Source organism: Fopius arisanus, unplaced genomic scaffold, assembly GCF_000806365.1.
Source record: "Fopius arisanus strain USDA-PBARC FA_bdor unplaced genomic scaffold, ASM80636v1 scaffold00073, whole genome shotgun sequence".
Taxonomy (NCBI): domain Eukaryota; kingdom Metazoa; phylum Arthropoda; class Insecta; order Hymenoptera; family Braconidae; genus Fopius; species Fopius arisanus.
In genome coordinates, this window is record NW_011887812.1 from 300,345 (window position 1) to 326,775 (window position 26,431).

A 26,431-nucleotide genomic window follows, 5' to 3' on the forward strand; every position below is an offset into this window, starting at 1 on the left:
TCTTTCTCTTTGTGTGCTAATTCCTCACTTAGTAACCATTGTGCAGTTCGGTGCTTAGTCCCACGCAATAGGCCCCCCATATTGAGTGAGATTTAGAAGATCTTTCCTCCTCCGGACACTACCTGTCGCTACTAGTTACGGTCAAGTTACCTGAAAGGTTCACCTTTTCTCTTATATTTTGGCCTACCTAGTGACCCAGTGTCCGCAACAAAGATATAAGAGAATTACATCGTCAACTCGAGCCCATCGCATAAAAACTCGAGCAGAAAATTTTGAGAATTTGACAAAACAATTTAAAAATGAAAAATTCAAAGAGACAATGACTGCGGCAATGGAATATGGTATAAAATTGGAACCAAAGGCTCGTGATGATTTTATGAAGCAAACAGGTTTGCAGGTATTCACGGTGGGTTTAGTGATTAAGATTAATCAACCATTTTTAGCATCCAGCCCTGATGGAGTTATTCTTGAGGATCATTCATTGTTAGAAATAAAATGCCCACATACGTGTAAGAATGCTCTTATATTCGATAGGGAAACTGACACATGTAATGTTCCATATCTAGTTATTGACGTTGAAGGTAAGATAGATCTGAAGAAATCGCATCAATACTACACTCAAGTACAGATCTCCATGTACGTCACTGGCCTTGAAAAATGTCATTTTTTTGTGTATAGTGAACGTGACTCAGTACATGCAGTCGTAGACAAAGACGAGGCATTCTTGAGTGAGGTGATTCCTAAAATTGAACATTTCTATTTCAGTTTCTTTCTCCCTGCATCAAACTAAGCACATGTGCCTGCATTTACTCACGAATTAATTTTGTTTAATTGCATCTGATCCTTCGATATTTTATGAAAATTTTATGTTTCATGTTAATGTTTGTATTGATTTTTTGTTGAATTATCATGATAATGGACAGTGCTGAGGGAAAAGATCATGGAATTTTTTTCATAGAGCATTCTCTTCTGGACACAAACGATTCCATGGATTTTTTCTCTTCACCTACTCATTTCTCAGATAATTATCAAAATGTACTTATCTTATATGGAGGTGATACTGCTGATTTAATCGCACGAAGAGACCAGACATTTTTTCGTTAAATAAACTCCAATAACAAAGGTTCAATTTCCATTGAGTTCTCCCGGCATTGTCTGCATTTACTCACCACCAACTTTGTTCAACTAAATGTATTGTTCTCATTATGCATGTTTCATTACGCACGTTCTATTTTTTATATATTAAACATTATTTATTAATTTCACTCGGTGCTGGTCGATTGAGAAAGTGACTCAGATTTTTGCTTTTTGAGGCAAGCATGTTTTTATTACATTAAGTGGATATAAATAGTACAAAAATAATAATCTGTGCAAATTAGTCATAGCACTCGTTTGAATAAATATGAATAAACTCGTTCAAAATTGTTTTCATCTCATTTCTTCCATTCCCATCCTCTTCAACATTTTTTGATCAATGGGGGTAGACCATTTGCAATAATACAGCACATGTGCATTAGAGAATCGACATAAGGAAGGAAATCAATTGAAATATGATCTAATATGTAGAGCAGTTTGATTCTTTGGATGACTCGCTCCACATGAATGCGTACGGATGCGATGTTATATCCTGATTCTACTTCTTCCGCTGTAAACTGAGGATTATATGCGTGAGGTGGAATCGTAAGAATAGCGTTCCGTTTCATCAATTCAGATCGAATTTGCGGAAAACCTTTATCGGCTAGCACTTCGTCACCCGGTTCTAACAATTGCAAAAATCCTGAATCATTCACGATGAACGAATCGGTCGCTCTCCCTCCATAAGCTTTAGAGATTTTACAAATAAAACCGTTCGGAGTTATAGCGATGAGGAATTTCTGAGTAAATTTACCTTTATAATTGGAATATGTTAAAACTCGCTGTTCTAATGATGGAGGAGTATCGCATGATATTTCTGTACAATCAATTATGCATCTACAATTCGGATAATTATAAAAAGATGCGGGAAGCGTTTCTTTTATACTCTCCTTTGATGGCCAAAAAATCCATGTCTTAGTCTTCTGAGTCAAAATTTCAAGTGTCGAATAAAAAATCCGAGATGCTGTACTAGCATGAACATTAAACAAACACCCGAGAGCACAGAAAGATATGCTCAGCTTGAATTTCATCAGAGTTAAGAGCAATCGATTTAGTTTATTCAATTTTCGATACCAAAAAAGCGGGCCATCGCCTTTTTGATCAGGAATAAGGCTCAATAAAATAGAAAAAAAGGTGAGTGTAACACCAGCAAGTTGACACATCATAACATCCGTTGTGATGTCTGCATATCCGTGGAATCCTTGTACGGACGGTTCATTGGGACCACAGCGTGAATCTTTCGTTTTCCTCAAATATTTATCAGGGATGATGACTTTTCCACGTTGAGGTTCATGAAGATAAATTTCCGTTTGAATGGAAACATTGTATTCATCAAATGCAATTATTTTGTCTTGATGGGGTTCCTGGATACGATTTCCTACGTCAACAGATAATCGGCATGGTTCACGACTGCAGAATAAAAAACTTGGATTTGAGCTGAAACATTGGTCTTCCCGCAATGGCTCAGTCTGGATCCCTATGCTACATGTTTCCACCTCATCTATCGCACATTCCATGAGAATATTGTCTACAAACAACAATCATACATTAATACGATTTATCACCAGTAACTATTGACGAAACTTACCGAGTTCCCAATCTGTTGATGTAGTAGTTGATGCTAATGTACTTGGTGACAATTCATTCATACGAGAATTTCGTTTTTTCCACCGATCGATTCTCTCCAGATTCGGAGTTTTACGATTGTAAACATCTGGGAAAATAGTCGGATTGTAGGAAATGTCGTGCATACTATTTGATTTTGCACCCCCCACGAAATGAGCACTGCAAACTCGCGATGCATCATTTGGAGTCCACGGTTTCCCATCTGCAGTTCTGCGGAATCAATTAATTTTCATTATTCTATTATTCGATTAAATCAACTATATAATTATAATAAGTTAGAACAAATTGAAGTGAATGTAGGAGTCATAGATTGATAAAAAATGAAACAGAACTTACTGGCGTTTGATGGCGGCAATCCACTTTTTTTTGCGTTCAATTTCATATTTTTTTCCAGGAAATCGATAAAAATACAGCTCAGGATTTTTAGCTTCACTATTACTGCAACCAACTACACAGCACATTCTCTGTGAACGCACAATTTTATCCATTTTTTTGTGTTAATAATCTGATTAAAATACACTGACAGCTACGTAAATGTCTGGTTGGTTAAATCTTCGCCATCTCAACTTGGCACGTTTTCCCCGCGTGGCGGCGCTACCTCCGGTACGCATGAGGCGTATACCGTGGATGTAGTGTGGATGTTGCGTGGATGCAATTTCCCGATAAAAAAACGGCTACAAGTTGATATAACCAGATGAAGGAATAATGTAAAATAAATAAGGTGGATTACTTTGTACATTTGGCACTATTAATATTATTCATGTTCCCCTCACTCTATTATTATTTTTTTTACTTATCAAAAAATGATGCAATTAGCATTGCTAAATGCACTAAATAATCCACTTTATTATTGCTCATCATTCTTATATCTTTGTTTATAGATCTTTAGCCGTTTTTTATCGGGAAATCGCATCCACGTAACATACACACTGCATCCACGCTATAGCGTGGGGAAGGTGCATATGTTGTCCACGCCATGGTTTTAACAAAATTTTTCCTCACAGCGGGCCTGGGAAACACGATTTGATAGATGTTTAGCGGAAATAGTCTATGTCCTGACTATTAGAATGGGGTTTTTTACTCTTATGAAGCTTGGCAATTCGGACCAAAGGTGAGGCGGGCAACCACACGAGTAAAAACAATCCATTCCAACCATCCTGATATTGTTCTTCCGTACTGGTTTTCAAGTTTTCGAGTTTGGGAAACACGAATTACCAATTTCTAGACGAGAAATCGTGCGCAGTAATAGGGAAAATATGTATTCTTGAAGACATCAGACTGCTTAGAAATGGATCAATAAGACCAAAAGGATGAAACCACCCGATATTCGTTCATACTATGAACCAGTATGCATAAACCGGTATAGCATATACAACTCTCCCCCAGCGTAGTCTTATCAATGGATATCTCGATAACCGTACAAACGATTTTCCTATCTATAAAAGGTGATACACCAAAATTAAGTTGGGCGAGAGTAAGATTGGCTAACTTCATGCGTAAGACTTTTCACTCGTAACCCTATTTCTCATTGGTCAATTGGCTACGTCATCATCAACACCACGGAATCAAACGGCGCGCGGAGCGCGTGTTCGGTCTCGTGATAAATTAAAAGCCATTATGTCACTCGTCCCACCCTAACCTCATACTTTTATTGCCCTCGAGAGGTAAGTGGCTGCTTATTGCCTTTTTTTAACTCGGTTGGTCGGGTTCCTCGCAGTATAAAGTAGCATATACTACAGAGTCTGGAAAGTATTTTAGCAACATATTTGATCAGAATCCGCGGGGTCGGGGCAGATTTTTATAAAATACGTTGCCACCGTACTGTAAGTTACTATTTTGGTCGTAAGAGGAAGTTATAACTTCAGTTCAAACTTATGTTTCGTATCTTAGCTGGTTCTCCGGGAGAATTATTTTTTCATTTAAAAAGGCGATAATTTTTTTTTGTAACAAAGGATTGCCCAATGGAAAAATAGAAAAATGACTATCAGATTCGGATTATACGACCCCAAAACATAAGATTCAATAATAAAAATCATGTAAGCCCGTAGTGACCACGACAGGGGGGGAATTATTGAACTTCACGAGTTCATCCGAACATTATAGAGATATTTTCTCGGCGTATTTCCCCGCGAAAATTGACCCTTACGCCAGCGCCAAACCTTTTCGGTCTGACGAAATCGACTGTTGAGGCCTTCAGGGCTACCCGGGCCACTTGGGGGTCGCTGGACATGCCACACGCCTCAGCTAACCTCAGTGTGATTTGGTAGAGTAAGACTGGTCCATCCTCAGAAATCTCAGATTCTTCCATGCCTTTTCAGGCCAAAGGTCGCCATTACCGGCGATTTTCTGGCAGATCGCGTATTTCATGACGAGTAAGTACGCCACGCGTTTCTCTGGCGGAAATAATAAATAGACGGACCCTCTGGATGATGCTCGCCACGCGTCATGAGGAAGGACGAGATAGTGCTCTAAGAAAAAGTCTCCCTGATACTGTCTCCGCTGGTGCTAAATATCAACCGATAAAATTGACCTCCATATGCCGTAACAAGATACGCGGCACTGTTCTGAAAAAGAGTACGCATAATACTGTCTACAGGACTATGATACACTACTAGAACAGAGCAATCCAGGATAGGTTTTGACTATCGTGCACCATTGCTACGAGATATTGGGGAATGGCCAGAAGACAAATCATGAAGAGGGTAAAGAATAACTCTGCATCTTTCGCCCGAATTCTGTCTTACCGAATATTAGTGAACCCTCAGGAAAGGAGCAGAGACTCCTCTCCAGCTGAATGAAGAACTCTATCGAACCAGCAAAAATACAAAGGCAAAGAAATACAGCACTGCCTCTGTTGAGCTACGTGTCCGTAAGTCTCTCAAGGAAACCGATATGACCGTAGCACGTGTCGAGAACGAGGGATCTTTTTCTTTATACCTGTTTCTCTGATAGCCTCGCACGTCATAGATATACCTTAGATCTGGTCCATAAGATCCACTTCGATGATCGTCATTCCAGTCTCACTCTCAATCCCTGTCATAATCTTCTAAACTGTCTAAACTCTTCAGTTTCACTCACAGTTTTCCGTTAATATACACCAAGAGCGGTACCAATCTCCAATTATCTCAAAGTTAGTGGCGACATAGAATTTCTTCAGTGTACTTCCGCTAAGTACCAAAGTGCAACCGAGCGATCTACCTACTGTGACACGAATTACCAAATTTGGGAAATACTAAGCTCAATCACCGACAAATACATCAATCTCCACCGAATAACTCGTGAATCATGAATTATCTGCGAAGATACGTCCAAATGAACGAGCCGTCTACACATCGATTCAACCCACCTATTGGAACAACCATCTGCGAAATTATCTCAACAATCATCAACGGCACCCTTGCCCAGAACTACGCTACTGAGTGATTCTAGCATACAGATACACTCTGGAGACACAAAATGATCAATATATGCTCCGAAGTGAGGCATACGATTTCATGGCAGATGCGGGAGCACCACCCTAGGCTCACTCTCGCGATTGGCCCCACTTTGACGTGGAAGTATCCCTCCTGCGCCAACTGTCTTTCAACCATGCTATTTCCAGCAAGCGAGCAAGCTTGTGGCTACTCAAATCAAGAGCTCGTGTTCGACGGCCCGAAATATCCTAGGGTCTTCTCCCCCAGTCTAGATATCTCGGTGGCAGCACGGTCATTTTTTTACTCGTCCTACGGCCAATCAGCACGAAAAATATCGGTGCCACGCTGGTGAAAAGCTCATAGCAGATTTATGTAGTGTCCTCGAGATTAATTGTCGGATTCGTTACGCTATTCTGACCATCTCGAATGAAAATCACTCAAAGAAGGAGGTGGAATTTCTTTCGTGTATTGGGGTTGAACATAAGCCCAAGCTCTCTGGTGTCGAAAAAAATAAACATTATTAACATTGCAGCAGAATGCTGTCACAACTGCTTGAGTGAAATACTTCCGTTACGTAAAAATACTGTAAGTCCTTAGATTCTAAGTATGATATTCTAAGTCTTAGAATATTGGTTAGTTGACGATTCTAGAAGTAACTCGGAGCAAGTTTTCTCAATCTGTTTTCATAATTTTCCGATACAAAATGAACGTGTGCTGCATATGAATAATTTCTTTTATAAGGTGGGAAAAATAGATGAACTGATTATATGGCAACATTTGTTAAAAGCGAACAATGTTACTCACGAGAAGAAGCTGTGGCGATTGCATTTAAAGAATGAGAATTACATACTACCTGATAAGTAAATATTTAATAGGCATTCCGAAGAAGTGGCATTGGGGAGCCGCATCATTTCTGAGGAACTTATTTTATAATTTTGTTTTTTTTAACACATATTCCGTCAAAAAAAAAAAACTTGAAAGAAAACAATCATGTCGTCATGCCAACTATTATACTTCCTAAAGTGTAGAATGGATAGAACGTCATAATGTTCGGTTAGAAAGGCACCTAAGTACAGTGAATAGTTACGAGAAAAAAAATGCACAAACTGGAATTATTGAGGATTCGTATTAATGTATTATGGTCGAAGACGTTGTGAGCATCGGAGGACAACTTTTTAGACAAACAGTTAAAATTCGGAACATAAAACTAGAACCTAAGATATAAACACAGAGAAAAGTTGAGTTCTGGCTTTGCAAATAATGCTATATGTTTTATGTTTACAATTTAATTTGGATGATGCTACATTTAATTCTTCGCTTTGACCTTGTTTGATGCTATTATCTTTGAATATAAAAAAGAGTTTTAGGGAATCGGCAGTTTAAATGGATTAGAAATAATCAAAGGATGCCGAGCAAATTTTATCCTCAAAAGTAATCTTCTATATTCTCAATCTTTAGGCAATACAAAGGGAAAGTTGGAAACAAAATCTAGAATTACGCGTAGAATTGATAACCAATATTGAAATGGGAAAATGTAAGAAAGTGGAAATTTTATTCCAAGAAAGTTCCTTATAAATTTTTTATAGCCGATTACTATGAATTTCCAAAGGTTGAAAGTGTTTCAATCGCTAACACACAGTTTATGGTTATTTGGTAATTTAATCCTTATGTTCTTATGTTATGGAGCCTTCGGTGACATAATCGCCCTTCTTCGTCCGAATCAACATGTAGCGGTCAATTAGTCCTCTTAATGTGCACGAAACACGACTACGTTCGATTTTAGGATGCGGTATCCGTTTACATTTTCGTCCAATAGCTATATACTATTGTTCGATAGAGTAGCACGCATAATATCAACTCTTTACGAATTATTGTATGGAAGATTCGAAGAGACAGATCAGTTCCGTAAGTATTTTCCATCAACTAAAATGGACGCTCCCACAGTTTCTTACAGAGTGTCTTGTAATTTGAATTTCGAGGAGCGGATCCATTCGTGGTGGTTACACGAATTGAATTTTAATTTATGGAAGTTATGGCGTGGTTTTCCCACTTCTTATTATTAGAGGGAATTGCGCTGTCAATTCAACAATTTTGAGAGCGTGTGATATTACCGGTGAGATTCAGTGCCCTGGCATTTGTCATTCTGGCACAAAGAGTACGCTCACCTGTATGGTGAAATCAATTTCAGCTAAGACTTTACACTCTAATTTCACACTTCTAATTTAATATTTATTACGAATATTTGTAAAGATGAATATTTATGTAAAATGCAAGAAAACTAGTTATGTAGATTTTTGGATATTCCAGTGTTATGTCCGGAGGATTTGTTGCGTCGAAGAACATTTGCTTTTGTTCCTTGAGCTAGAACTTGTTAATTAAATTATTGAACGACGCTGGATTTTCTTTTTGTTCTTTCCTGCGGATGGCAATATCGTTAGTAATTTTCAATTTAAATTAGTTGAACGAAATAGGAGATATTAGACCGTTCAACTTTACATATTTATTAGAATTGATAATTGGATTGTTTTACATCGGTTGCGTTGGAAATAATTATTATTTAAAGAACCCTTACAATCATTGATGGTTCTATTGTGAGTTTTACAATTTGACAGTTACTCACTGCGACTGATTATTGTTTATGAATCGTGAATTCTTGGGGTGATTCCACCTCTTTTCTCTGCCAGACGACTGGGAGTACACTATTACAGATACTTAGGTGGAGTCCTGTCTTTCACTCAGTTGTGTTAATTGAATTTGTTTATTAAATTGAGTCCAGACTCTCGATAAGTTTTTACTAGTCACTAATAATTATAATTGAGTCACACCCACCATTCACCAATACTACTACTAGTTCCCTTAATATGCAGGAAATTATTTACTCTTGGCTTAAGGATGTAGTATCCCCGAGCAGTTGCTAATTAATGTTCCTTAATATTATTCAGGAATACTCCAAATGTTCAATAAAAGATTAAATCCGAAACACTAGCCAAAGTCGGACAGATTCCAATGGTATTTCCGCCAGGAAGTCGTAGCTCTTTCGTGAGCGGGTTTTTTCAGACTGCCCTTCTTTTTGGGGAGGCTCTGCTATTTCTTCCTTCGATAATTGGGGAATTGATTGGAGTGAGAGAGGTGGCGTGATTCCACCTCTTTGAATTTAGGTTCATTGACTTGGCTTTAATTGCGCGAAAATTTGCAAGTTGTTGAATTTTGGGTTGCGATGGCCCTTGCGGAATTGTTTACAATAATCTGAACATTACCCGAGTATGAAGTGAGTCCGATAAAGGTGAAAATGAACCGATTCCAGTGAAGGCAGAAATCGATTAGGTGACGCTTCTTACAGCTTAAATTCAGAACGACTACTACTTCACTAAGCAAAGAGATCAGAGTCCAGATCAGGAGCGATGATCTTATATGTAGATTTACAAATTACATAGAAAATGAAAGATATTTGAGCACAGCAAAAGGCATCAACTCTTTTACAATTTTCAATTGATATTAGAGGCACTTTGGATGAAATTACATGTACTTTTTTTGTGGCGTTTGATGTACGTTGGAAAGAATTAATAATATCAGAACACTCGAGTTAATGTCTAGAAAATGCGATGGATTTATTTACAGTGTTTATCGAGGTCTACACTATGATAGCTGTAACGTAAGTATCTCTCGCGATAACGGCAAGAATATTCGAAAGTGTCCGAATTGTCGCGGATTGTCGAAGGAATCCCGCGACAAAGACAGCGCGATATACTGCATCGGTATGGTATTCTATTGCTAAGCCGCAATCAAAATAATGCGTTGAGCTATACAAAATGAACTGATATCAAAATAAATGTTCATATGAAGGTAGCCTCGCTACACTAGTCTCTTTTTGTGAAAAAAAATTGGTTTAGTTATATACAATATTGTTACGTGTCCCCCTTCGAATACTAATTCAATTGTCTATCACCTGAACGCGTCTATTTTGGTAACGAGTGTATTTTGCAATAACATTATTCTTTGGTCTGTCTCTCTTCGGAGCTCTGGTTCTTGACGCTTTGAATTGCACCTTGTGATTAATAAACCGCCCAAACAATTGACTAACCTGTGTCACTTATTCTTCGCTGGATATTACATTGGTGTCAGAAGTGTGTTGAATAAACCTACGTGCAAAAAGGATTGAGCGCATTTAAAAAAGGCGGACTGAATTGAACCTCAACTCGCATCTGTCAAACCTCTCGTACTCTATTTTGGATTTCTGGTCATCGAAACCACCAAAGGGTGAGCCCATTTTCTTGAAATAATTATGACGGGGAAAGGGAGACGCAGGACGAATTTGGAGGAGCGTCCTGGCTCCTTGGCTTTCGGATTTCGTGCACATTTACCGTCGGATGATGAGCTTCGACCAAACCCCTCTCCACTTCACCTAAAAGAATTGGAAAATCGTCTGCGGAATGAATTTCGAAATCAACTACGCGATGTTGTGCCGGACATCAGAGAAACACTTCGCCAACGAAGCCAGGAGGATCGACGGGCTACCCGAACAAATAATTTCAATTTATTGTGAAGTCTCCCAAATGATCCTGCTGCTTCAACTGAACCTGAGAATCTTCGAAACCCTCAACGACAACCTCCTAGGAATCCAACCGCACCAATCACTGCAGAGATTCTTCAAAACCTGCCACAACAACCTGCGGGTACGGCGCGCATTTCAAATAACCCGGAACCTCCCCAGAACCTTCAGCACCAGCCCAGGAGGAACCCAGTAGCTCCAAACAGTGCGGAGATTCTTCAGAATCTAAAACCTCAGCCTCCAAGACTTCCAGTTTTCCCAAACAATCCTGGACATTCTTAGACTTTTCAACAACCTGGTCAAAGGATTCTAATTACTCCGAATACCGCTGAGTCTCACCAAAACGTCCAACGTCAAAGATCTTCAAACGTTCTCCAAGGTCCTTCTATGGAACCAAATACTGCCCCAGCGGTCTCCGTACATCCTAGATCGTGCCAACATCTCCCTGTGTGTCCTGGCGTATCTCAGCCAGTGCCGTTACCCCAAATGCCAGATTAACTTCCATGAAGGAATCCACCAGATAACCATAAAAATTATTTTAGTCCTAATTCTAATACTTTTCCGCTTTTCAGTGCTATTGCTCAACTGAATAGTTCTGCTAATACTTCTGGTTCACTTGTTGAAGACAAAAATGCTCATATTAAACCAGATACGTATGATGGTTCTGAACTCTGGACTCATTACCATCTTCAATTTGAAATTGGTGCAGCTCACAATCATTGATCAGAACAAACCAAAGCTGCCCAATTATTGACTCATCTTCGCGGCAAAGCTCATCTGATTGTAAGTAAATTATCGGAAGAAGATACGAAAAATTACAAAAAAATCACAAAAGTATTGGCAGACAAATTTGATGAAAAACATCTCTCTCGGATGTATTATAATGAATTACAGTCTCAGAAACAAAAAAAAGGTGTAAATTACGTGACTTACTCAGAAGAAATTGATCGACTCAGCCGTTTGGCTTATTCAAGTTCTTCTGAGGAAGAACGTGATCGCGCTGCTTGTCGAGCATTCAGTGATGGCATTAATAATCCACATATGGAATTTACCTTACGATCAGAGAACCATGAAAATTTCCAACGTACAGTTAAGAGAGCAACTAAACTGAATTCGATTTCTCATTCGGTGATTAACAAACGCAAGTTTCCGAATTCGTCAAATTCTCGATTCCAAAATAATTATCGGGATTTCTTATCGAATCGTGACAAACAAAACAAATTCTTGAATTCAGAGGTTCAAATTCAGTGCTTCAAATGTAAACGCTTTGGCCATTTCGCCAAACAATGCACAGCATTTAACAATTCTTTCAATGAGAAGGACCCGAGCAATTTTCACGATAATTCCTCGGAAAGATTCAATCAAAATCATAATAATCAACATCCCTACCGTCATTTCAACAATGGCAATAGGAATTTCCGATCGAAATTTCCAAATCCTCAATCCTCAAACAACAACAAACATTCAAACCAAAACAAATCAGCCAACATTCGCACAAATTCGGAAAACTAATGAGAGTCAGTTCGTTGGGAGACGGATTGACTCAATCAATTTCTGGTATTTCTCAATGTTTTCAGGCGACGAATGAAATTTTCAATCCAATACTTCATTTAAAATTAAAGGAAAAATTAATGGTTGTTCTTGTCTCATGACCATTGACACAGCTGCTGCTATAACTCTTATCAATCCCAAAATCTTTAACAGTAACCTGCTAGGAATGAAGGATTCCACCAAACACATCATTATCACAACCGTTTCTGGTGAACACTTTCCTCATCGAGCGTTCAAAGAAGTCATTATTTCCATTGGTAATTCTAATATGGTCTTCGATGCGGCTTTTACTTCTATTGGAGTGGACTGTATTCTAGGATTGGATTTTCTCTGTAAATCGGGTCTTTTAAAGAACTTCCAATCGATTGTTAATAAGAAATTCGACATCAACAATCCTCCGAAAATCATTTTTGTTAAACAAATTGTTTCCCAAACGATCGCGGAATCCTTCTCTGACATTCCTGAATTTTTGCCTTCACTATTTGAAAATTCTTGTGGTTTGTGGTTATTAAACTTAGAACAAAGAGAAAAATTTGGGACCTTCGTTCGGCAACATCAAGACCGTTTTTCCACTCATTCTAATGATTTAGGTAGATACCCGGGAACTACTCACATAATTGATACTGGAAATTCTCGGCCCATCAAACAAAATCCTCGTAGAGTCCCATTTCATTACCGTCATAAAGTTTTTGATCTTCTCTAAGAAATGAAGGAACAACAAATCATTGAGCCTAGTTGTAGTCCTTGGGCATCTCCTGTGGTCTTCGTATCTCGAAAAAATAAAGAAGATCCTCCTCGTTTCTGTGTTGATTACCGCGAACTGGACAATGTCACCAAAAAAGATTCCATGCCTAAAAGTGAACACTAAAAAATGTGTTTTCTTTAAGCATGAAGTGCTTTATTTGGGTCACATTATTTCCAAAAATGGAATGAAATGCTCTCCCGATAAAATTTCATCTATTCCTGAATGGCCAACTCCAAAATCTAAATGCCAGCGGAGAAGATTTAGATCGATTCAAAGAAACAGAATCAACGTCCTGACTGGCATGAAATCTCTCACCTTGACTCAGATGTCAAGCTCTACCTCCTATATTGGGATTCTCTCGAATTGATGGGTGATACTCTCTACCGTCGATGGGAATCTAGCAACAAATCCAAAATTTCTTCAGATTATTATTCCTAATATTTCCAGGAAAGAAATACCCAAGACCGCACACTCTTCTCCCCTCGGTGGCCATTTCAAGGTCAACAAAATGCTAGATAATATTCGGAAACGTTTCTATTGGACTTATTGTAAACTTGATGTTGAGAATTGGTGCCGCAGATTATCTGTTAGTTTCAGTCGAGATGGTCCAGCACAACGAGCCAGAGGAGAATTACAACTTTATAATGTCGGCTTTCCTTTTGAGATGATCGCAGTTGACATTCTAGATCCTTTACCAAGAACAATCAGTAACAATCGGTTCGTCCTTGTAGTCACTGACTATTTTTCTCGTTGGCTTGAAGCAATCCCACTTCCAAATCATCGGGCAGCTACTATCGCTGAAGCTTTGGTAGTCCATGTCATTTCACGTTTTGGAATACTTCTAGAAATCCACTCCGATCCAGGAAAAGATTTCGAATCCGGAATTTTCAACTCACTTATGAAGCTCTTAGGTATTCATAAAACGCGTACAACCCCATTGCATCCACAAGCCAATGGTATGGTCGACCGTTTATGCAGAACTATCCTTAACTACCTTGCTAAATTTATTAATGACAATCAGAATTCATGGGACAAATGGCTTCCATTATTCCTTCTCGCATATCGTTCCTCCAAGCATCAAACCACCCAATTCACTCCAGCAAAATTAATGTTCAGTAGAGAATTACGACTTCCTCTAGATTTGCTTCATGGTAACCCATCATTCAATAACTCTAAAAATCACGTTAATCTACCTGATTACATAGATCAGTTACAAGAGCAATTAGTGAACACACATAAACAAGTCAGAGAAAATTAGAAAATCAAAAGCGACAAAATGAAGTCTAAATTTGATTTAAAAGCTCACATGGTTTACTTTACACCTGGTCAGAGAGTTTGGCTCTTTGCCCCTAAAAGAGTCCAAGGACGATGTCCGAAAATTCAAAGAAATTGGGAGAAAACATATGTAATCCGATCCAAAGTAAATGATGTTGTGTACCGAATTCAGAAATTCCCTAAAGGTAAATTTAAAGTAGTACATGTCAACCGTCTATGGCCGATGGAACATGATGATCCAGAAAGATTATTACCCTTCATTAACCTGATTATTTATGTCCGTTGAAGCAGACGAGCCTGATTATTTATGTCCGTTGAAGCAGACGGGCCTGATTATTTATGTCCGTTGTAGCAGACGGGCCTGATTATTTATGTCTGTTGTAGCAGACGGGCCCGATTATTTATGTCTGTTGAAGCAGACGGGCCTGATTATTTGTGTCTGTTGTAGCAGACTGGCCTGATTATTTATTTTTACCTGTTTTACCTTACTCTATCATCGTTGATTTATTTCAGGATGAATGAATGTGTGTATGTGTCATGATGAATAATACACGCTTATTTTTGCTTAATGCATGTAACAATTTCGAAAGCTTTCGAAAAACTGCAATCTTGTGCAGTTTGAATTATTTGTAGTTGCTTGTGAAGTAGTTGCTAGTAGTTGTCTGCAGACAAGTAGAAGAGTAGTTGCTTGTTGTCATTGATTGAATGTAATTCTCGTTTAAACATTTTCTAATTTGAGGAATTCTCTGTGTTGAGTTGTTTTCAGATGCTGTAACCATAACGGAAATTTTCAAGTCAATCATTTTGCTGCTTCAGAAAATGAACAATGAAAATTCGAGTCAAATACTGACACTCACACACCCTTAATGAATGAGTCAATTGAAAACACACTATTCATTTAGCTCAACATAATCCATTGAGAATTGTAACAAACACTTTTGATACATTATTATTGTGTAGAATCAAACAATTATAAATCGGCTGTTCTTTAGCGTTGATTTTTGAGAGGTTTTAGCTAAAGAGCAGACTGGGGCCCTCCCTATGTGAGATCTTGCAACGCTTAAAATTTCCAGTTTGCCACAAATTCAATTCACAAATCGTAGAGTTGTAATACCTCAAATAGTACCTGGTGTGACCACACCTTTTCGCGGAGGGGAGTAGTGTTACGTGTCCCCCTTCGGATACTAATTCAATTGTCTGTCATCTGAACGCGTCTCTTTTGGTAACGACAGTCTTTTGCAATAACATTATTCTTTGGTCTGTCTCTCCTCGGAGCTCTGGTTCTTGACGCTTTGAATTGCACCTTGTGATTAATAAACCCGCCAAACAATTGATTAACCTGTGTCATTTATTCTTCGCTGGATATTACAATATTCACAATGTACTACGTCAAAAAGCTCTGATAACGGTATACGGGACTCTAAAAAGTTTTAACGTTCACCGGACCTGACACCCTTCCTCGCTGGTGATAGAGTTGAGTCCATTAATAATGTTGTGTTACTCGATGAAGCCCAAGATGATGATGATCTGCGTCTAGACGTTCCTGGTTGTAATGTTGTAGGTGTCCCACCAGAGGTTGTTGCTTGTGAAAACGGTACTAGGGTATTGTTGGGATCGCTATGTGTGTCCAATGGATCGTTATCGTTTGGTTCCTCTTCGACAATCGTTAATACTGGCTTCAAGCGGCTGATTGAAAGGACAGTATCTTAGCCGTTGATTTCCACGACGAAATATTTCTGATGTCGCGATATGACACGATGTGGCCCTTCATAAGGTGGCGTGAATGAGTGGTGTGACGCATCTGAACGCACGAAGATGTAAGATCATACGGCCCATCCTTTGAGGACGAAAACTTCATGCTGGCAGTGGCGTGTTCCGGCAAGTAGAGCGACATCGATTAAGTGGTTCCTGAGTATGTCTGCGATAGTTGCCGGTGGTAGGCCACGATTGGAAGTAGGATTTATCCCCATAATCCAGAAGGTTATGGGCCCAGAATAACCCCGAGTGACATTGTTTTATTACATAGAGTGATAAAATAACGGTGCGTATTAAGAAGCCATGTAGTGTTAACTTGAAAGAATCCATAAACAAAATGGATAAATTAGATCACAATATTAAACCGTTCAATGGAGAACGTTATAATGTTGGGAAAACTCAAATTGAGTACTTGCTTACCGAATCAGACGTTTCAGCGGTCACACCATTTCCTACACGCTCCGTACGCATCTCTCGTACGTCTGTTGTCGACACTGGGTCATTAGGCAGGTCGAAATATTGAATAACAGGTGAACCCTTGAGGTGAGTTGACTTTAACTAGTCATGACAGGTATCACCCGGTGCAGAAGGGATCTTACGAATCTCACTTAGTGAGGCCAATTGCGTGGGACTAAGTACTGAAGTACACAATGATTATTAAATGAGGAATTAGCATACATGGAGAAAGATACCTTTAGGTTTCCCTTTAAATAGATTGTTTAATTTATTACACTTCACTTGAAATCCAGAAAAGTAAAAAGTCCAAAATAAAAGAGTTAACTGAATAATGAGCAATGTACCACTTGAAGATTTCAAGACGGAGATTTCATTTATGCTGACTAATTTGGTGAAAAACCGCCCCTTATATACTGTTCTGGCATGATTCTCCGTTGACCGTTAGCGTTTCGATATTTCGTCATTCAATATTTTTTTATGGCCGGTGAGAGCTATCTTCATATGTTTAACAATGTATTTAGAAAGGATGTTTCTGGACGGCCTACCTCACCCTGGTATCACCCCCATTCCGTCAGACGCCGAAGAAGTTTTTCCGAAAATGACGGAACGATCGCCCATTGGCCTTTCTCTAATTAATATGTTTCTAATTTCGAAAGTGGCATCATTACACTTTTATCTGACGTTCACGGCCCATACATTGTGGACGTTCTTTGGCGATAGATATTTATTGTTCATTAGAAAACTCGCGTATCAAATGGAGTGGAATCTTTGAAGCCTGAGACGTCTCCTGTCAGGACAGCAATCATGTGGTGAATTGTACCAATTCCTGGAAGCCATCTCATAACTTTCCTCGGATATGGGGTGCAGGTGAGGGAGTTAAGTTTCTCCACTTGGCCTTCTAACTATACTGAACTATTTCCCCACCCCTCTTGCAACTCAGAGAGCACGAATATCTGTAATCGAACTATGGGCTTCCCTATTTAATTAACCAAAATGGGCTGCTAAGAACCATCCCGAGCACAGTATGTCAGCCGATTTTCTACGGTGATTTCTAGGCCCTTAATGCTATTACTCGCAGCCTAACCTCAACTGGTCAACAGAAGGGGGATTTTAGGGTTATTTACAAATTGTTACTAATCTGTGCCTATTACTGGTAGGTGTCATAAGCGTAGAAGTTTGTCTATTTATTGTTTTTCTAAATCTTGTCACCACGAATCTGGGAGAATAATTGAAGGCCGTGATTTTGAGGTAGTAGGTAGTCTCTCTCTTGAGAATGCTAGAGAGTGGGTAGTTAGTCTTGGGAAATTTTTAGGTAACTTTCTCCAGGCCAATAGGTCTCGAGACCCTGCGAAGTCAGGTCTCTCGCTCTTGTTTCTAGCTAGTCACCCTACAGGATACAGGCAACGGATTCGCGGGGAATTTCGTCATATACTTCACGAAGGCGAGCTTTATATTTAATAGACCCGAACTGTATAAAATTGATGTTAAATAACCAATACGAATTTGTTTCCCAATTGAGTAATTAGATGATATATTCTGATCCTCAAAGTTAAGTCCAGTAGTGACTATGTTGATCCGAACATATTATTGGCTTGATGAGAATTGATTATTTGAATTATTGATAGCTGAAAAGATATAACTATTCAATGTCAAAAGGCACCTCTTGTGGAATTTTCACCTTGTTCGCCACTGTGGTCCACAGGACCGTGGCATCGGCATGTTCCGGAAAGAAAAAAACTAAATAGAATACAACCTAGCTGCCACATCACAACAAAAAGTGAAACGAAAAGCCTGTGCACATATTCATCATAAATTCAGATTATAATGCTCAAGAGATGTACAATATTCGCCCTCTTTATCCTACCTATGTCTGTTCTATTTTGGTCAGTTTCGAAATTTTCAGAGATGTTTGAGACAATACTGAGCCAAAACCCAAAAAATAGTCCACATAGAAAGTTTCATTATCGTCCAGCAATTTTCCGAGCTTTTCTGTGAACTTTTTGAGAAATTCACAAAAGCTTACAAACAATGCCGAAAAAATATCAAACGACTCTTAAATTAAGTGAGTCATTGAATAAACATGATTGAAATCCCCGCGTATATTTGATATTCACTTTACGTTTTGACATTTGTACCTGTTACTTTTTCTATTCGGAAAATCCTCCAACAGATTGTTCATTTTGTAACTGAAGTTTTTTTATTAAAGTCAAATAGTCTTTATATAAAATTATTATTATTATTATTATGTTATTTTATATATTTTATAGTATTCTGTCTTGTTCGAAAAATATACTTTCTATTAATAATAAACCGATTAAAGTATGCCGATGTAATTCTTGATCACTCTTCTGGTCCATTACTGAATTATGTTAATCATCTTTGTTAACAAAGACTAAATTTTGAAAGATAAAATACCTGGCTGATCACATCGATATAACTATTACCAGACGCATCCTTCTCGACCTGCGTCTCTCTCTTCATCAAACAGTATTTTGAGAAATCAAAATTTTGGGTGCGTCTATTTGGGATGAATCTGTCTGTTGTACTCTGGCAGTTGCCTTTCGAGTTAAAGCTGTTGAGATGAAAGGGGTGGGTCTTCTGAAAAGACGGGGACACAGTATAGACTGGTACTGGTTCCTGAAACACGTTAAAAATATTTCCTTCTCAGTATTTTTAGGAAAATATAGGGGCCCACATGCTCTTAATCGCAAACAAAATCTCTTTGTCATTCTTTTTTTTGTCAGTATCGTATAATCTGCTAAAAAATCATCTGAGTATACTATGAACCCCAAAAATATATAATAATATCGTTTCCAACGGTTCTCAGATCAATGAATGACCCAGACGTAAAATGGGAAATTGTATTTTCGCATAACTTTTGCAGACAAGGTTTTTGTAATGGGGCGGTCGCGGGAACCATGTGAGCGTAAGGCATTATTCACAGCACTGAAGAATCAAGGGTTGGCGGACGTTTACCACCGTGCACCGAATCCCCTACTTCTATCTTTTTTTTATTTAGAGGGTTTAGACCCCCAGCAAACATCTGGCTCTCGCAGCCTCTCATGGAGATTTGATGGATGGGACGAGAAAACGGTGAGTTTCTTCTGATAAAAATTGCTTACCGAAGGATCCTCAGATGTATGTGTTAAGTAACAATTAAAAATGGAACTTATTTGAACATTTTTTAGTATGAAATTTTATTTTCAATTATCCTCCGTGTCATCTCGTAGACAATTCAATAATTAATTTCAAAATCGTCATAATTTTTACGTAGCAAACGTTTATCATATTGGATTACGGTGGAGGACATCTGATAACCAGTTTTTATCAAAGTAAATTCTATAGGATTTGTATCAATTTAATGTAAAATGTATATATTTAAGTAAAACGGAAACGTTGATGATTTGGTATAGTACTTGACTCACTAAGATATTGAAAAAATGAATTTTGACATCTTAAGACTAATGTATGGTGTCAAACATCATTATTTGGAGAATTGACTAACGCGCCCGTGGCATACGACGTTTTCCAGGCAAATGCTCACTTTCCGAACGGTCTATGAAACGTAAGTGCATGTAATGAATGTTAATTAAATTTTTGGCACGGAATGCCGGTAGCTCCAGCCCACAGCTCCAGATAACTTGATGTCGAGCAAAAAAGGTGCGTGTTTGTTTTGCATATCTACCAGCTTTCAACGTCTCTACACTCATTTCCATTTTTTAAACATCTTCTCTCCAGTTTCGTCGGTTCATCCTCATTTTCCTATTCTTTGGTCATTCTCGCGCTGTCCCTCACAAATGAATTTTCGTCTTTAATTGAAACCCACTCAAGTAAAGGATATAAAGATGAAATATACTTTTCTTTCAGAACTTTCAGGCTTAGTGGGAAGTCAGGAGGCGCTTGATGTGACTGAGTACTTACGAGTTACCTTCTTTGTCCCCAGTCTAAGACACGTATTCGCACTCCATAAATAAGAACAGAGTGTACATGGAAGCGTTGTTGAAAGCGACAATAGGAATATTTCTGAAAGTATTCGCGCGCCTTGCCTCTGCAGGGTATCTTCAAAACAACCTCATCAGATAAAGAGGATGAGAAAATCTTGAGAATTCTACCGTTGCAACGCCGGGAATTTTCTTAGCATGATAAAAATAAATTCATATTCATGCGCCGCAAACTTTTACATGATTTTGGTATACATATAATGTACAAGAAAAGTGTTGAAAAAAAAACAGAATTAAGGCCCACATGTACTATCCATGGAAAGTAATGTGTGGTTTGAATTCCAACATATTAGGGTAAAATATATCGAAATTTGGGTTTCAAATGGTATTGCGAAAACCACTCCAATGGTTATGAAAAAATAATGATAAAAATGTACAACTAAAAAGTACTCGGCTAAATATTTATGAATAATGAAAGTGCTAGAATCCTGTCATTATTTGACAAATGAGAATTAGATCACACTGTCCTCTACTGCAATAGCTTCGATACTCTCTTCACAATGGTATGATGGCATTCTACATGGAGAGAAATATCCAAGAAAAATTGGAAATATTCAGTAAATCTCCGACTTCCTCACTGAAAGAATAGGAAAAAGTTATGTCATTTGTCGGAAAACGGTAAAATCTAACAGAAAAATTTAACAGAGATTTCAGGAATCGTTATTTTCACCAATTTTTACGTAACATTTCGTGTATTTTACGTATTTTTTCGAGTAATTTTTATTGGACTTTTCTCTGGCTATAGCACGAAAATCTATTTGAAGGGTCGTGACAAGTCATGGACCAGGTTTTAATTTAATTTGGGATGCAGTGAGTTAATCTTCAATTTCATATTAAGCTAAGTCTCACTGAAATAAAAAGTTCGTTTTAGTTCGTGTTTCATCCAAGCCTTGCCGCTTCAATTCGGAATGAGGAACTTTCCAGTATGGACTGCACAAGCCAACAATGAGAATAATGTTGTATGGCCTTTGTGTTGATTTTTGATGAGCCATTGTAACTCATTTTTGATTGATTTTCGATTTAATACATCGTTAGGTGCTTTATGGTTATTATCAAACAATTATAATGACTCTTATTTCACAGTCCTGGAAAATTAAATACAAACGATTATAAAATAGCGCGAACACTATTCGATACAATTAATTAGTCAAAACAGTTGCCATTCTATTGTTAATTACATAATGACTACAGGACTTTACTTTCAGAGTTAACGAGACCTACTGGGCACTACGTGCGCCGAATTTGAATTTGGCAGTTCCAGTTAACCAATGAGGAATTAGTCCTACGCGATTCAAGGTATTTCGACTCGGGCAAACTTCCCCCGAGTGGAAATTTTAGTCAAGTTCTAGTCAAGACTGGATCAGGTCATACTTGATGATTGATCCGGAAGTGACACGGTAACTGGATCAAATTTTGATCAGACATGTAACGCAAATTTAAATCAAGACTTGATCAAACTTTTCTGATCCGGTTTAACGGTTCCGGATTTGATCAAGTCAAATGTATCTAAATCGGATGACTGGAATATCGAAAACAATAATAAATATTAACCATAACTCACTTAAAACAAAAGATAATTTATTTTTTTTATTATATCTGACCGCTCTTAATGAAGCTCGATTGTAATTAGCGATGAAAAAACCCTATTATTTTTGACGATGCTGGGGATCGAACCGAGAAACCTACGATTACTGAACCTACGCCATAACTTTTTTTTTTTTTCAACAATTGTTTATTTATTTACATTTATATATACATTCTATTTACAGTAATAAACAATGTTTTAGAAAGAACTGATACAATATTGTTACTGGGTAAATTGTACATCATATGGCTTGCGATTAGCTCTCATGATTTTCAAATATTTGGTGTATGTTGATTAACAATATTGGTGAATAATTGTATTGTATAATGGTAATTATATTAATGTTTGTTAAAATAAGTGTTAAAAAAGAAATAGTGTTTATATTTCAAAAAACACACTTTTTAATATGGAAAAAAAAGGAGTTAGAAGTAGACAATAGCCTCTTTATTAGATACTAGTAACTATTCTATAATTTGTTGGTTGATCAGAGATCATACTTTATCTTACCCGTTAGGGTATTGAACCTTATGGTGGTTTATAATCTTGTTTTTTATTTTTTCTTTTTTTGAACTTTAAATATCTTGCCATTAGTTGCTGTATTATCGGATTATTCTCATCCAACCAGTAATAATCGTTTGTGATTCTCGAAAAATCATTTTTATCAGTGTTTGAAATTGCCATTGAATAAATCAGATGTGGCTTTCTAATTACCATTGGGATTTTCTTATTTGTCTTATGACGATCATAGTGATATAGAATTGGTACATTGTCTGCGTTTTGGATTAAGCCTTTTTTATCATAGTATTTGAAATACTCTGGTTTTGGATAACCGACCTCAGCTGCTTTGATGGCATCAAGGTCATCGAATACAGTTAGTTGACGAATTGTTTCATTCTCGATGGTTTTTAATTTATTATAATGATTTCTTGCTAATCCAATGATGTGAACATCTATTCTTTGGATGTCTGCTGATTCATATAGTGAACCTACGCCCTAACCACGGGACTACCGCACTATTGTTTTTGAGTAGATTCTTTTTACCTACACAATCTGCAAGGGGGTATTTGATGACTTCGAAATTATTGCATGTACATTCTGAGAGAGAAAACATATTCGGTTCAAATTTTATTTCATTATTAAAAGATAATTATAATAATCATAGCACAATGAACAGATGCAAGTTTGATGATTTTTTTAGACTCAAGATAATGCGCTCTTCGGGTCATTTTGGTGTTTCTACTTTCATAATACGGATAATGATAATATCAATCACTCAGTCATACTTCATAGTGTATTACGCTACACGGGCGTAACGGATGTCTTGGCTCGTGGGAGGGTTGCAATACGAGCCGAAAGCGATTACAAGCACCTATGATGTAAATTCCTTTTTCTGTGTCCAATTCATAACAAAAATTTTTTTTTGAAGTAATGATATATCTGATTTTTGCATTATTTTTGGGTATGCTGGTTTGTCCGAGCCGACAACATTCCGCGAATTTTTTTTTTAATATTGAAGAATACTGCTAATCTACCCAGAAGAAAGTCCATCCAATACCAAAAAAAAATTGTTCATTCGCATTTTAACTTGGGATATGCTATTTTGACCAAGTCTGCCCTATGTATAGGGCATTGCATATGAACTCGTGATGTTTTACCCCGCATGGTTTTCTATTTGTTTCTAAGCCATCGATATATTTACTACATAAATATAATAGCCCGTATTTTTTTTTCATTTTCAAGCACCTAATTGAATTTTAACCTTTTTTTTGAGATTTCATATGCGGCTTCCCGTGCTGAGTTACATTAAAAAAATTGGAAAAAAAACAAAAAAACGTCACTTTTTAGTTGAAGAATAGAAAAAACATGGCAATTTTTAATTAATCATCATTACGAGATTCATTTAGAGCCAGATTTATTATTGAAAAGAATTCACTTTTAATTTCCATTAAATATTTACTGATTAAAAAGTAATATTTTCTGCTGAATGGTGCCAACCGCATGATTCGATCTCAAAAAGCGAGTCTTCAATTTGTTTTTGAAAAAAAAATGGAAAATTCAAGTTTTTTTGAAGAACAGTTTCAATATATATATATAAAAGTTTTGAGCGATTATATATATAATAATCTTTATAATAATATAATCTTTGGAGTTGGCTTTCGAATTGAAGGCGAGAACTGGCCAGCCACACGAGTAAAAGATTTTTTCCTAGTGAGTTTCAAGTTTTCGAGTTTGAGAACTATAGTACCAATTTTCAGATGAGAAATCGTGAGAAGCAGTACGGCAAAAGTCATATTGAAATTATTCATTCAAAACGTCACAAAACATGGACCTGAGTGTTTTGTTTTAAAAGAAACGATTTCTCACGTACTTCGCTAAGTGACGGTTGGGAATGAAACCAATAAATCGGGCCCATATTAACTCTGCAAGAAGATCTAATTTGCATGGAGCTGAAGGACTTTTGAATCCACTCTTGGTAGACCAGATAGGGTGAGCTGGAGTGTCCTGCAGCAAGTAGAATCTTAGACAAAAAATTATAACCAAGAGATTTTCCCATCGGGAGTTGCAGAAATAGTCCCCTTAATCCCTTGGGGGAATAAGACAAGTTTACATACTATCCAAGGGCCCAGCCTGATGCCTTCACAAAGTGTCGAAGGGGTTACCACCTCTCCTTTCCATTTTTTGGCAATAAGCATTTGAGTTCCGCCCTTTTGCAGTTCAGATATGGAGGAGGAACCATGCAGAAAGTGAACTTGATGATTTTTGTCTTCTATATCATTTTGTATAATAATTGATGAATAAAACCGATGAAACCATTGAACTTTGATGGAGTAGTGCAGATTGAATTTTGTTCTCCTTTTTTTGCACACCCTATCAGGAGATTTTTTTATTTCGTCAGTTTTCGAAATTTTAGAGAAGAAATATTCGATAATCAAAACGAATGCCTCAATAGCCTAATCCCCCATTGGATTATTGCCTATATAATATTCGCGGGGACTAATAAAATCATCGAATCCCTCAACGACACGAAATTTATCGAATGTAAATCCATAACAATTAATCTACCCTACAGTAATAATTTGAAGAGCAATGAAAATATTGAATGATTCTGGCTTTTAAGCTGAAATTGATAAGAACGACATTATCGCACGTAGTATATTGTCGATGAAGGCGTCTTCTCACGGTACGCAGAGGGCAAAATTCTGTAACAATTATCAAATCGCTTAGTAATCATGTTGTATTTTGGCGTTGCGGAGAGAATTACCTCCCAGCTCAGTAAAATATTTCAACTGCTTGGGAACCGCTATCTAGCCATTCAAGAAAAATTACCCTATAAAATGATTAATTAGTTAGTAAAATTATTCAAATTTAAGTAATTGCTTAAATTCGACATAATTATTAATTATTATCTTTCGGGTAATTTTCCTCAATTGGCTAGATAACTTTTCCGGTAATCAGTTACTAAGCGCATAAGTAATTTTTACTGATTTTTTCTCTCCACATAAAAGAACAAAAGTGAACCAATACTAGTGCGTAAGCCATATAATATTAATTTATGGGGCGTTCCATGTTAACTCGTGAAGCTTCAACCCTCATGGTTTTTTATTTGTCTGTATATTCGTACAAGTGCAGAGTGCAAAATGGCTGTGAGGCCCGCTGCACTTTCCCTTTGAACTTCTGAAGGGAACGTCTAAAAACCACTAAAACCTAAAGACTGCATATTCGTCCATTGATTTACTATGTAAATGTAATATCCCGTATTCTTTTATTTGAATTTTTAATCAACCGTTCGACTCCAATCGAATTAAAAATTTTTTTTTGTGACATCATTTACGGCTTGCAGTGATGCGTTCCACAAAAAGTCGTACACAAAAAAACAAAAACGGTTAGTTTTCAAGTAGAAGACATTGAAGGATTGTGTACGGAGCGGAATGTGATGCTGGGGATATTTCGGTAGCATGGACGGGATGGAAGTGGATTATTAAGATGTTGATTGTCAAATTATTTAACGACCAACCGTTGTAAGTCACTGAAATGATGAAAATATAATGAAACTTAATTAAAAATTGAGCAAAACTTAAAGAGTGGATCGACTAAGCTACAGAGCAGAGCAAAAGCAATGCGAAAAAAACGAAGACAATTTTATGCTTACAAACTTCGGTATACAAATGCCGGAGTGGAAATTTTGGTCAAGTTCTAGTCAAGACTGGATCAGGTCATACTTGATGATTGATCCAGAAGTGACACCGTAACTGGATCAAATTTTGATCAGACATGTAACGCAAATTTAAATCAAGACTTGATCAAACTTTTCTGATCCGGTTTAACGGTTCCGGATTTGAT

The 26,431-nt window shown here is 37.4% G+C and overlaps 1 protein-coding gene across 4 annotated transcripts in view; it reads right to left on the reverse strand.

Annotated features, from left to right (window-relative positions):
- cort (cortex) overlaps positions 1-26,431 on the reverse strand; it is a 450,495-nt gene that overhangs the window by 168,462 nt on the left and 255,602 nt on the right. For 2 of the 4 annotated variants that reach the window (XR_892462.1, XM_011310139.1), the window contains exon 2: positions 18,920-19,141. The exons of the other annotated variants lie outside the window; for them this stretch is intronic. Coding sequence is in view for 1 of the 2 variants with exons in the window: in XM_011310139.1 (XP_011308441.1) it covers positions 18,920-19,141 (222 nt within the window). In the remaining variant the exon portion in view is untranslated. The remainder of the gene's footprint in view (positions 1-18,919; positions 19,142-26,431) is intronic. 4 annotated transcript variants of the gene reach the window in all.